The sequence below is a fragment of the Ranitomeya variabilis genome, chromosome 6 (assembly GCF_051348905.1).
Source record: "Ranitomeya variabilis isolate aRanVar5 chromosome 6, aRanVar5.hap1, whole genome shotgun sequence".
NCBI lineage: Eukaryota > Metazoa > Chordata > Amphibia > Anura > Dendrobatidae > Ranitomeya > Ranitomeya variabilis.
Window position 1 is genome coordinate 270,300,402 of NC_135237.1, and position 13,674 is coordinate 270,314,075.

At 43.4% G+C, this 13,674-nt stretch overlaps 1 protein-coding gene across 8 annotated transcripts in view; it reads left to right on the top strand.

The window, feature by feature from the left end:
- LOC143782307 (NFX1-type zinc finger-containing protein 1-like) overlaps positions 1-13,674 on the top strand; it is a 197,424-nt gene that overhangs the window by 60,940 nt on the left and 122,810 nt on the right. For 5 of the 8 annotated variants that reach the window (XM_077269622.1, XM_077269625.1, XM_077269624.1 and 2 more), the window contains 2 exons: positions 3,505-3,606; positions 11,510-11,632. The exons of 1 other annotated variant lie outside the window; for it this stretch is intronic. In XM_077269622.1, coding sequence (XP_077125737.1) covers positions 3,505-3,606; positions 11,510-11,632 — 225 coding nt within the window. The remainder of the gene's footprint in view (positions 1-3,504; positions 3,607-11,509; positions 11,633-13,674) is intronic. 2 more of the 8 variants (XM_077269626.1, XM_077269623.1) reach the window with 2 other exon arrangements.

Genomic DNA, 13,674 nt, shown 5'->3' on the forward strand with positions numbered 1-13,674 from the left:
ATTTGGTCTGACATGCACTGTGAGCTGTGAGGTCTTATATAGACAGGTGTGTGCCTTTCCAAATCAAGTCCTATCAGTTTAATTACACACAGCTCGCCTCCAATGAAGGAGTAGAACCATCTCAAGGAGGATCACAAAGAAATGGACAGCATGTGACTTAAATATGAGTGTCTGAGCAAAGAGTCTGAATATTTATGACCATGCGATATTTCAGTTTTTCTTTATTAAATTTGCAAAAATTTCTACATTTCTGTTTTTTTTTCAGTCAAGATGGGGTGCAGAGTGTACATTAATGATAAAAAAATGAGCTTTTTTAAATTTACCAAATGGCTGCAATGAAACAAAGAGTTAAAAATTTAAAGGGGTCTGAATACTTTCCGTACCCACTGTACATTGTTCCACCTATTGCAAGCAAAGCATAAACACAAGTTAAGGGCTACAAAGAGATTGTGTACTTACATACCCTGGCAGAATTTTTGCTTTCTTGGCCTTTTTCTGAGAATATGAATGATAACACCAAAGATTTTTATCCACTCATGTTAGTGGTTGGGTGAAGTCATTTTTTTCAAACTACTGTGTTTTCTCTTTTTATATCATAATGACAACCCAAAACATCCAAATGACCTTGACCAAATGTTTACATAGCCCCATTTCTTAATACCGTGTATTGCCTCCTCTAACATCAATGACAGTCTATTGTAGCAGTTGTGGATGAGGTTCTTTATTTTCTCAGATAGTAAAGCTACCCACCCACTCTTCTTGGCAAAAAGCCACCAGTTCCTGTAAATTCCTGGGCTGTTTAGCATGAACTGCGAGCTTGAGATCTTCCCACAGTGGCTCAATGATATTGAGGTCAGGAGACTTAAATAGCCACTCCAGAACCTTGACTTTGTTCTGCTGTAGCCAATGACAGGTCGACTTGGCCTTGTGTTTTGGATTGTTGTCATGTTGGAACGTACAAGTTCCTCCCATGGGCAGTAGTATTTGCTGATAACGTGCTGCATTAATCTTTCCTTCAACTTTGACCAAGTTTCCTGTGCCTTTGTAGCTCACATATCCCCAAAACATCAGTGATCCACCTCCATACTTTACAGTAGGAATAGTGCTCCTTTCATCATAGGCCTTTTTGACCTCTCTCCAAATATAACATTTATATTTATTGCCAAAAAGTTAAATTTTATTTTCATAACTCCAAGTTACCTTGTTCCAGACGTTTTGAGGCTTGTCTCTGTGTTGTTTTGCATATTGTAGGCAAGATACTTTGTGGCATTTGTACAGTGATGGCTTTCTTTTGGCAACTCGACCATGCAAGTACCTCCTTATCGTGCATCTTGAAACAGCCAAACCACTAGTTTTCAGAGAGTCCAGTATTTCAGCTGATGTTATTTGTTTTTTTTTTGTTTGCATCCCCAAAAATTTTTGGTTTATCTGACCATGGTTTTGTTTTTACAGAACCCCTGACATTCCATTTGTTAATTACAGTTTGAATGATGCTGACTAGTGTTGAGCGATACCGTCCGATACTTGAAAGTATCGGTATCGGAAAGTATCGGCCGATACCGGCAAAGTATCGGATCTAATCCGATACCGATACCAATACAAGTCAATGGGACTCATGTATCGGACGGTATTCCTGATGGTTCCCAGGGTCTGAAGGAGAGGAAACTCTCCTTCAGGCCCTGGGAACCATATTAATGTGTAAAATAAAGAATTAAAATAAAAAATATTGCTATACTCACCTCTCCGACGCAGCCTGGACTTCAGCGAGGGAACCGGCAGCGTTCTTTGCTTAAAATTCGCGCTTTAACTTCCTTACTTGAAGTCCCGGCTTGTGATTGGTCGCGCGCCGCCCATGTGACCGCGACGCGACCAATCACAGCAAGCCGTGACGTAATTTTAGGTCCTTCAGGATTTTAAAATTACGTTCCGGCGTTGTGATTGGTTGCGTCGCGGTCACATGGGCGACGCGACCAATCACAAGCCGTGACGTCACGGGAGGCAGGAGACGCGCGCATTTTAAAATGCGCGCGTGTCCTGCCTCCCGTGACGTCACGGCTTGTGATTGGTCGCGTCGCCCATGTGACCGCGACGCAACCAATCACAACGCCGGAACGTAATTTTAAAATCCTGAAGGACCTAAAATTACGTCACGGCTTGCTGTGATTGGTCGCGTCGCGGTCACATGGGCGGCGCGCGACCAATCACAAGCCGGGACTTCAAGTAAGGAAGTTAAAGCGCGAATTTTAAGCAAACAACGCTGCCGGTTCCCTCGGTAAGGTGCAGGCTGCGTCGGAGAGGTGAGTATAGCAATATTTTTTATTTTAATTCTTTATTTTACACATTAATGTTGTTTCGATACCGATACCCGATACCACAAAAGTATCGGATCTCGGTATCGGAATTCCGATACAGCAAATATCGGCCGATACCCGATACTTGCGGTATCGGAATGCTCAACACTAATGCTGACTGGCATTATCAATTCCTTGGATATTTTTTGAATCCCTTTCCTCTTTTATACAGTTCAGCTACTTTTTCCCTTAGATCCGTTGACAATTCTTTTGCTTTCCCCATAACTCATAATCCAGAAGTGTCAGTGGCTGGATGAAAGATGCAAGAGTCAGCCTGGATCACAGAAACTCACTCAGCGTTAATGCACACACACTAATTACAAGCAAACAGGTCACAGGTAAGGATGTTACCTTTGGTAGCCAGTAGTGATGAACGAGTATACTCGTTGCTCGAGTTCTCCCAAGCATGCCCGGGTGATCTCCGAGTATTTGTGACTGCTCGGAGATTTAGTTTTCCTTGCCGCAGCTGCATGATTTGCAACTGTTAGACAGCTTGATTACATGTAGGGATTCCCTAGCAATCAGGCAACCCCCAGATGTACTCAGGCTGGCTAGCAGCCATAAATCATGCAGCTGCATCAACAAAAACTAAATCTCCGAGCAGCCACAAATACTCGGAGATCACCCGAGCGTGCTCGGGAAAAGCCGAGCAACGAGTATACTCGCTCATCACTACTGGCCAGTCAAACCCATTTGTGTTAACTTCTGTGCATGTTGTCAGGCCAAAATCACCAGGGTATGTAAACTTTTGATCAGGGTCATTTGGATGTTTTGGGTTGTCATTATGATTTAAAAAATTAAAAAGAGACAACATGGTAGTTTGACAATAAATGGCTTCACCCAACCACTAACCATGAGTGGAGAAAAAGTTTTCGTGTTATCATTCATATTCTCTGAAAAAAAGTCCAAGAAAGCAAAAATTCTGCCAGGGTATGTAAACTTTTGAGCACAAATGTATACCACAATCTAGTAATACCCTTCCTTGCTTCCAATCTTCTATCCCTTCCCTACATTACTCTGTACGTAACCCCTTTCTCATGTACAGCACCATGGAATTAATTATTTATTATTATAAATAATAATAATAACATTACCACTTTTGCTTCTTTTTTATATATTCCATGAATATTTACTAGTACTATTGGTATTTCAGGGGATCAGCATAATGCTGACGAGAAACTATCTGATGAAGCAAAACATCCAACAAATTATCAAACTGCTAGAGGAGATCTGAGTAACAACTGGAGAGCCAAAGGTAAAATGTTTTCATCTGTTAAATACTTCCCACATCTATATCGCGACTAGGACATAAGACACTTACACATACACACTTCTGTAATAAATGAAATGTTTGGCATTGAAGAAAGTATTTTGCTTAAAAGTATTTTTGGAATAATATTTTTTTTATATAATTCTGATATTGGGGTTTATCTTTAGACCTTAGTATGGAACCAACCAGAAGGATATACCCCCTAGGTTGTAATAGGAGCACTTTACTTGCCTCCTATTACCATTTTTGCAATGATCCCTGTGTTATTCATAAATTATATGTCACGGGTTCACTGCAACAGAGAGGAGCTAGAAGACCTCCGTGTCTGATTTCTCCTACTCTTGCACTGATTAGAAGCACTTCACCTTCATATGTAAATTTCTTTACAATTACACTTTCTTAATATTTGAATGATGCCCTCCAGTTGGTGCCTTCAAGGTTGTATGGATGACCCTGCTTGTAATTTTTGGCAGCATTTGAACTGTGTGCAGAGCTTTTATGATTGTAGGAGTACCACAACTAGACTTTCTTAATATTTGAATGAGGTACTATATTTGATGCCTTCAAGGTTGTATGGATGATTCTGCTTGTAATGTTTGGCAGGCTTTGCACTGTGTGCTGAGCTTTTATGAGTGAAGGAGTACCATAACTACACTTTGTTCATAATATTTGAATGAAGCACTACAGTTGTTGCCTTCAAGGGTGTATGAATGATCCTGATTGTAATTTTTGGCAGGCTTTCCACTTAGTGCATAGCCTGTATGAGTCTAGGAGTACCCTTACATAACAATTGAACAAAATGTGCATGAGGCCCTCCTTTATTTCTAATACAGGGTGTATCTGAGTTCCTTTTCCATCACATTTTTGGCAGTTCTTGCTTACTTCATAAATTACACTGAAATTTCCAAAGTTTTAATACAAATTTTAATTTTGGCTTTTGTAAATTATTATTTTTGTAATCTTTCCTTATATACAAGTCATTATACAGGAACTAATGTTTCTTAACATTTTCTTAACCCCATTTTCTTAAGTGTTTCACTAATGTTTATAACGCAGAGCCGTGAAAATAAAAAATATTTTTTTCCCACAAAAAATATTTTTTATCTCCCAAATTTTTATTTTCACAAGGGTAATAGGAGAAATTGGACCATAACAGTTGTGCAATTTGTCCTGAATATACCGATACCCCATATGTGGAGGTAAACCACTGTTTGGGCGCACTGCAGAGCTTGGAAGGGAAGTTTTCTTTTTCAACGCAGAATTGGCTGGACTTGAGATCGGACGCCATGTCGCATTTGGAGAGCCCTTGATGTGCCTAAACAGTGGAACCCCCCCAATTCTAACTCCAGTCCTAACCCCAACACACCCCTAGCCCTAATCCCAACCCTAAACGTAACCCTAATCAAATCCCTAACCCGAACACACCCCTAACCCTAATCCCAACCCTAACCACACCCCTAAACCTAACACACCCCTAACTCTATTCCCAACCCTAACCATAACACTAACCACACCCCTAACCCTGACACACCCCTAACCCTAATCCCAACCCTAACCCTAATCTCAACTGTAAACGTAATCCAAACCCTAACCCCAACTCTAGCCCCAATTCTTACCCTAACTTTAGTCCCAACTCTAACCCTAACTTTAGCCCTAATCCTAGTGAGAAAATGGAAATAAATACTTTTTTTATTGCATTATTTTTTCCTAACTAAAGGGGTGATAAAGGGGTGTTTGATTTACTATTTATAGTGGGGTTTTATGTTTGGCAGCCGTCACGCACTAAAAGATGCTTTTTATTGCAAAAAATAGTTTTTGCATCACCACATTTTGAGAGCTATAGTTTTTACAGATTTTGGCCCACAGAGTCATGTGAGGTCTTGTTTTTTTCGGGATGAGTTGACGTTTTTATTGGTACCATTTTTGGGCACATGACATTTTTTGACTGCTTTTTATTCCGATTTTTGTGAAGCAGAATGAGCAAAAACCAGCAATTCTTGAATTTCTTTTTGGGAGGGGGCGTTTATACCGCTCCGCGTGTGGTAAAATTGATAAAGCAGTTTTATTCTTCGGATCAGTACGATGACATCAATACCTCATTTATATAATTTTTTTATGTTTTGTCACTTTTCTTAATATATACTTACCTTGTAATGTCTTCACATCCTGTTCCATCCAGATGTGTCCGGATCCCAGAATTCCAAGTGGCGGAAGTTCACCGACCTCCATATTGGGACACCCAAGTGATGGGTGTTTCAATATGGAAAATTCTGGTGATACCAGCCTCTTGCGCAGTACCACCAGCGGAACACCGTTGCACCACACACACACATACACTGTATATGTCGTACGCACCACACACACTGTATATGCTGTACGCACCACAAATACACACACACTGTATACGCCATACGCACCACACACTGTATACGCCGTACGCAGCCTCTGGAGCAGTACCACCAGTGGAACATGCCTTTGCCGGGATCAGCTGAATGATTCACTGACCTTTGTCAATGATCTTTGTACAGGAGGAGTGCATGCGCAGTTTTAATGTGACCTCTGCTATCTGTCTGCACAAAGATGGCGGTGGTCTGATTTACTGCACCTGCGCGAATTCAGTGCAGGCTCAGTGAATCATTCGGCTGATCCCGGCGGCAGATGCGCGACGTGTCTACAGGCAGAGGAAGCCGGTCACATTAAAGGGGTTTTCCCGGGAACGAAAGTTCATTTTAAAAACAGTCTGTGTCTGACCTTGTACGGAGCATACCACATCTTCTGGGCAGGGGAGGAAGCAAAAGACAATACTGACTTTACAGCAGGGGATCACAGAGGATTTCTTTTGTCAGGTAAAATATTTCATATTTTTTAAGCAATATTTTTTCTTACAAAATGTATCCTCTGCGATCTCCTGCTGTAATGTCAGTATTTTCTTTTGCTTCCTCCCCTGCCCAGGAGATGTGGTATGTTCTGTACACAGTCAGACACAGACAATTTTTAAAATTTCATTCATGGGAAAACCCCTTTAAAGGGGGGATAGCACATGGGGTAGACAGGTCAAAGAAGAGAGCTCATACGGGAGAAGTTAGCACATGGGGAAAGAGAGAGTGAATAGGTGGGTGAGCACATGGGGGGAGAGATTCTCAACCCTGCAAAGCCTGCCCCCATCGAGACATTACCGCCCTCCTGATGCAATAGCATCGGGCGTCCATCTAGAATACAATAAAAACTATTCTATATAAAAAATAATTATTTTTGCATTGCTTTACTCTGAGAGCTATAAGATTTATATTTTTCCGGTGATGGAGCTATATGGCAGCTTGTTTTTGCGGGACAATATGACGTTTTCAGTGGTACAATGTTTATTTGTATCCATCTTTTTGATCGCGTGTTATTCCACTTTTTGTTTGGCGGTATGATGATAAAGCATTGTTTTTTTGCCTTGTTTTTTTTTTAAAGGGTGTTCACTAAAGGGGTTAAATATTGGGACAGTTTTATAGGTCGGGTCGTTACGGATGTGGAGATACTAAATATGTGTACTTTTATTGTTTAGATTCTTTTTTATTTAAATATTTATTTATTGATGGAATAAATATTGATTTTTTTTATTATTTTTTTATTATTTTTAAAAAATATTTTGACAATTATTAAAAATGTTTTTTTTTTATTAATTCTTACTTTTACCCTGTGTCCCACTATGGGACCCTCATTTTGTGCAGGCTGATCACTTATATGGCATGCACGTCTGCATGCCATATAAGCTGTCAGCGCTGCACTCTGTGCACACTGACTTCAGAGACTTCCTGACATGCACTGCGCATTACAGGAAGTCTCTCAGCTCTGGTAACCCAGATGTCGTCATGACAACATCAGGTTACCATGGGAGCGATCAGGACCCCTTGTCATTCCATGGGGTCTCCAATCCAAAGACAGAGCGCCGATGATCGCATTGGACGTATTATTCCGTCCATGGGAATTAAGTCCCAGGTCACATGGACGGAATAGTATATCCAATGCCAGAAATGGGTTAACAGTGGAAGCCCTCACAAGTTATCCCATTTTGGAAACTAGACCCCCTAAAAGAATGTATCTACGTAGATGTGTGGTGAGCACCATGAAACTTCACAGAATTTATAACGAGGAACCGTAAAAATAAAAAAAATCACATTTTTCCCACAGGAATGTTCTTTTTTGCATTTTCACAAGCAGTGTCTGCAGACCTGATATTCTAGACTGGGCATCCCCTTTAAAGGTCGTCTGTTAGCCCAAACTGGCAGTAAAAATTAAGCACAAAGTGTTGTAGGGGATATTGTCCATATAAAAATTTCAGTCTGCGTGCGTATTTCAGTATTAGTGGGTACACAAGTCTTAGGTAGAGATGCAGGCACAGTCCTACACTTCAATCACAGCTGCTTATCCAGAAGGACTGCTAAAATCAAGGTTGATTCTAGAGAGTTTAGAGGAGGAAACTATACTACAAATTCTTTGATGTAGTCAGAAGGTCCAGCATGGAACTGATTTTAAAGGGCCAAGTCATTCCACTGAAAGTCCATGGACCAATGCAAATTTTGGTACAGAACTCTTCAGCAGTACATCTCCTTGGTGTAGAGCTGCTAATTTACTTTCTGCTACTGCTACATAGTCAGAGTCATCATAGAAGATACCAAGGGCCTCAAAGAATTAGTCAGTTGTGGTGAATCCTGGAGCATCACGTAGAGCTGTCCTGCAAGATTCTGGCCCATTTCAGCCTAGCCTTGATTTGGCCAACCACAGCCTGCTAGCTATCCATATAGTAAAGTTATCCTCTTAAAGTAAACCTGTCAGCTGATATATGCCCAATCCATGTTCAGCATGTATCAGGCACTGGCATTATGATCTCAGCCAAGTATGTTTTGACTCTGAAATGCTGTGGTGTTTCAGAGAATAACATACTTTAATAGCCACCAGGGACCAAGACCACGCTGTACACTAGTTGGAAAGGCTGGTCCCTGCTGGCTGACATGGATTGACAGGTCTCTGCCTATGTCTGTGTTTAGGCAAGTGCTTACCACTTTGTCTAGCAGGTCTTAGAAGAACACTGACCTTCACCTTTTAAATCCTATACAGGAATCTGAACTTACTATGGGCTTCCTGGGTTGCATATAGAGTAGATGCTGGCTGTAGAAGCGAGCTTAAGACAATGATTGTCAAATGAAGCTTGATCATTATCAATAAAAATGTAGTCAAGGTGACAACTGAGGTCATATACCAGGTGGTCAGTGACAGCAAAGTCAGGTTTGCTGGGGTCAGGATCAAGATAATAATAGGTGTATCTGGAGCGCCCCTAGGGGCCGTGGGGTTCTCGGTACCAGGTCCTGCAGTTCACAGGGGGATGTCACGGTGGCTGACCTGGTCTGTGGCCCTGGGATGTCTGTATAAAAGTGAAAAGTCTTTAAAGGGATATAGTTTGTGTTCATGACGCCACCTGTGGTATTCGGTCAGGGTGACCAACGCTGCTTTAAGGGGTCCGCTGAGGTGATGTTATGGCAGCTAGATGGTATACCTTCCCACAGGTGAAGTATGTCCCCAGGGCTTCTCGGTGTGTAGATGGTGGATGGTGAATGGCGCAATGAAGAACGAGGACACAAGGTTGCAGTCTCTTTACCTTTACTGAAGACTTCAGCATCCACAGTCCAGAGCACCAGACCACAGGTCAGGCAGACTCCAGTTGGTTTGGAGGCAAGTCCAGAGTCCCCTTGTCCAGGTGGAAATCAGTAGCCTTCCCTTGCGCTGCAGTGGTGTAGTCCCTTACTGCCTATGGCTTCACATAAGGGTCTCACAGATGTGGTGTTTCGTTCTCTCTGTCTCCCATATAGGATAGGACAAAACCCGTATGACTGGTGACTTGAGCCTGTTTATAGGGTTTCTTACATAACCCGGCTCTGTAGGTGTCACCGTGCCTCCTGGGTGTAGGTGCGGACAGGTAACCTGCAATTAGCTGTCCTACCGGTCTCTGAAATAAGGCGTAGAGGTCCTTACTCCCTCGGTGTTCCGGCTATCGGGATTTTGCGCCTCAGAAGGAGGCAGCCTGTTTGGGGCTGGTCCCCTTCTGGTATCCTCTCCTTTGCTTCGACTTCCTTCACACTCACTGCAATACAATTTCAATGTCTCTTTCTGGGAGCTGCAGCTCTGAGGGCATGCACAGCTCTGTTGACCCTCTGTCCTCCTCAGACTACTGTCTGGAACTCACTGAGCTGAGCTCAGCCAGCAACCAACTTCTGTCTGGAACTGACTAACTTACCCTACAGACTACCAGTTATATATATATATATACACTCACTGGCCACTTTATTAGGTACACCTGTCCAACTTCTTGTTAACACTTAATTTCTAATCAGCCAATCACATGGCGGCAACTCAGTGCATTTAGGCATGTAGACATGGTCAAGACAATCTCCTGCAGTTCAAACCGAGCATCAGTATGGGGAAGAAAGGTGATTTGAGTGCCTTTGAACGTGGCATGGTTGTTGGTGCCAGAAGGGCTGGTCTGAGTATTTCAGAAACTGCTGATCTACTGGGATTTTCACGCACAACCATCTCTAGGGTTTACAGAGAATGGTCCGAAAAAGAAAAAAAATCCAGTGAGCGGCAGTTCTGTGGGCGGAAATGCCTTGTTGATGCCAGAGGTCAGAGGAGAATGGGCAGACTGGTTCGAGCTGATAGAAAGGCAACAGTGACTCAAATCGCCACCCGTTACAACCAAGGTAGGCCTAAGAGCATCTCTGAACGCACAGTGCGTCGAACTTTGAGGCAGATGGGCTACAGCAGCAGAAGACCACACCGGGTACCACTCCTTTCAGCTAAGAACAGGAAACTGAGGCTACAATTTGTACAAGCTCATCGAAATTGGACAGTAGAAGATTGGAAAAACGTTGCTTGGTCTGATGAGTCTCGATTTCTGCTGCGACATTCGGATGGTAGGGTCAGAATTTGGCGTAAACAACATGAAAGCATGGATCCATCCTGCCTTGTATGGAGCATCTTTGGGATGTGCAGCCGACAAATCTGCGGCAACTGTGTGATGCCATCATGTCAATATGGACCAAAATCTCTGAGGAATGCTTCCAGCACCTTGTTGAATCTATGCCACGAAGAATTGAGGCAGTTCTGAAGGCAAAAGGGGGTCCAACCCGTTACTAGCATGGTGTACCTAATAAAGTGGCCGGTGAGTGTATATATATATATATATATATATATATATATATATATATAGGGAGTGACCTAATAAATAGGAGCAGAAGCTCCCCCTAGTGGCCTGGAGTGTGAATGTGTTGCATGTTTGTGACACCTGGATGTAGTTACCCTTCCTTGCCTCCAGAAGTAGCATCACTCTCCCCGAGAGGAAAGCAATACCACTGTGACGACCAGGACCCTGGGGCGCCGCATGTCCCCAAAATAAAAATAAAAAAAGCAATAACTGGAAAATCACAAACAACATTCTTCTGAAAGTTTAAGTTAAGTGTATTACTGTCCTAATGGCCAAAGCAGGAAGCTGATTATTTCTGAGGAGCCGCTGTACAGAACGCACATTCATTCTGCCTGACTCAGGAATAACAGGTGCCATCCACGCCAGTATCATTGACTGGACAGAGCTTAAGGCGCCCCGTGATATTGGCCATGATGTCTCCATCATCACCAGGTTGAATACAATGGCAGCTGCGACAGTGTCAGATGTCGCTGGAGCAGATGTGGATAGAGATGTGACAATTACTTTTTCTTGCAACAGTATGCCTTAGTATGCACTAATTTAGTTTTATTTTTTAGTTTAAGACATCTACTGTAATTTGGAGAGGATTCCAGAATGTCTACAAAACATTTAACACTGATAAACGTTAACATTTATTTTACACAGCTGTTCCAGAGGAGCAGTATGAAGAGTCTGAAGAAACTGACAAGCCAATATATGATTTTACCAGACAAACCAAAGGAGCAAGGTTTTCCTCGCAGTTTGGCTACAATATAAGCAGGACTAGAGGTACTTTTTTCCTGGCACTAATCATAGTTTGTTGATTGTTCACTAGAAACATATCTTTCAATTAGATGGAAATTATTAAAGGAAATGTTTCAGCAAAAAATTTGATATTTTGTAAAAGGGGCCTTTCCCATAAGTATCATATTAGACAGGGTCAGCAGAGTAATCACATCATTAGAGGGCAGAAGATTTAAATAGGTTGTCCAAGAGTTTTTTAAAAAAAATGGAATTAGCTGGTCTTGGCTGGTCTTTCTTTACTTTTGTGGAGCAATGACATGCCATATTAGCATGGGACTGATGCAGTCAATTACTGACCAGTGATTTTCTGCAATGGTTAATTCATCACTCCAGGAAAAATGATCAAAGACTTGCAGGGACCATCTTGGTTTGGGCGTGACAGGGAATTTTCCGGTGATTAATGTTTTTTTTAAAGTTATACATTTCCTACTAGTTTATTATCGTGAACCCCTTTATTAACAAATAATCTATTGTACAACTGAAGACCTAGATCCATAGCCATTGCCTCTCCTTGATATCTGGGAGAGAAGGCTGTGCACTGTGGAATGTTTCATTATTTCCATTCATTCAGTTGCTATTCTACGCTGCTTTCTATAGTTTATTAGAGTGGCGGACGCAGACAGCATAGGTCCCTGTGCGAGGACTGTAAATGGGTCCTTTCCAGTCCAATAGCTCATCATAATTCACAATTCCAAATGCTAATGAGGTAGAAGTGGGCCCGCCTCACTCTTGGACCCTTGTGCGGCTGCACAGGTTGCCCCAATGATATGTCTGCCCTTGGTTCACAACACAGTTTCCTCACAGCCGAGAATTTTTAGGATATGTTTGCACAGGAATTATTTACATTTTAGAGAAACTAGTTCAGATATGACAGATTTACTATGACCCATTATGTTAACCCCTACCCGACCCATGACGCCTATGTGGCATCATGGAATGATCGCGTCCCTGCAGATCGGGTGAAGGGGTTAACTCCTATTTTACCCGATCTGCAGGGAGAGGGGGAGTGGTACTTCAGCCCAGGGGGGGTGGCTTCACCCCCCCGTGGCTACGATCGCTCTGATTGGCTGTTGAAAGTGAAACTGCCAATCAGAGCGATTTGTAATATTTCACCTAAAAAACTGGTGAAATATTACAATCCAGCCATGGCTGGAAAACCTGAAGTGACCCCCCCCCCACCCCACCGATCGCCCCCCCAGTGCTCCGTTATGGGGTCCGGTCCCCTCCGTCCTGTGCTCCGCTCCCCCGTCCTCCTGCCCGCTCCCCCCTGCTCCTATGTCACCCCCCCGTGCTCCGACGCCCCCCCCGTGCCCCGATCTCCCCCCCCTTATACTTACTGAGGCTCCCGGTGTCGGTCCGTCTCCTCGCTGGGCGCCGCCATCTTCCAAAATGGCGGGCGCATGCTCAGTGCGCCCGCCGAATCTGCCGGCCGGCAGATTCATTACAAGTACATTTTGATCGCTGTGGTAGGTTCTATCACAGCGATCAAAATAAAAAAATAATAAATAAACCCCCCCCTTTATCACCCCCATAGGTAGGGACAATAATAAAATAAAGAAAATATTTTTTTTTCTTTTTCCACTAGGGTTAGGGTTAGAACTAGGGTTAGAACTAGGGGTAGGGTTAGGGGTAGGGTTAGGGTTACGGGTAGGGTTAGGGTTAGGGGTAGGGTTATGGCATGTGCACACAGAGCGGATCCGCAGCAGATCCGCCGCGGATCGGCAGCGGATCCGCAGCGGATCGGCCGCGGATCTGCAGCAGATCGGCCGCGGATCCGCAGCGGATCGGCCGCGGATCCGCAGCGGATCGGCCGCGGATCCGCAGCGGGTTGGCAGCGGATCCGCAGCGGATTGGCCGCGGATCCGCAGAGGATTGGCAGCGGATTGGCCGCGGATCCGCAGCGGATTGGCAGCAGATTGGCCGCGGATCCGCAGCGGATTGGCCGCTGCGAATTCGAAGCAGTTTTCCATCAGGTTTACAGTACCATGTACACCTAAGGAAAACCAAATCCGCTGTGCCCATGGTGT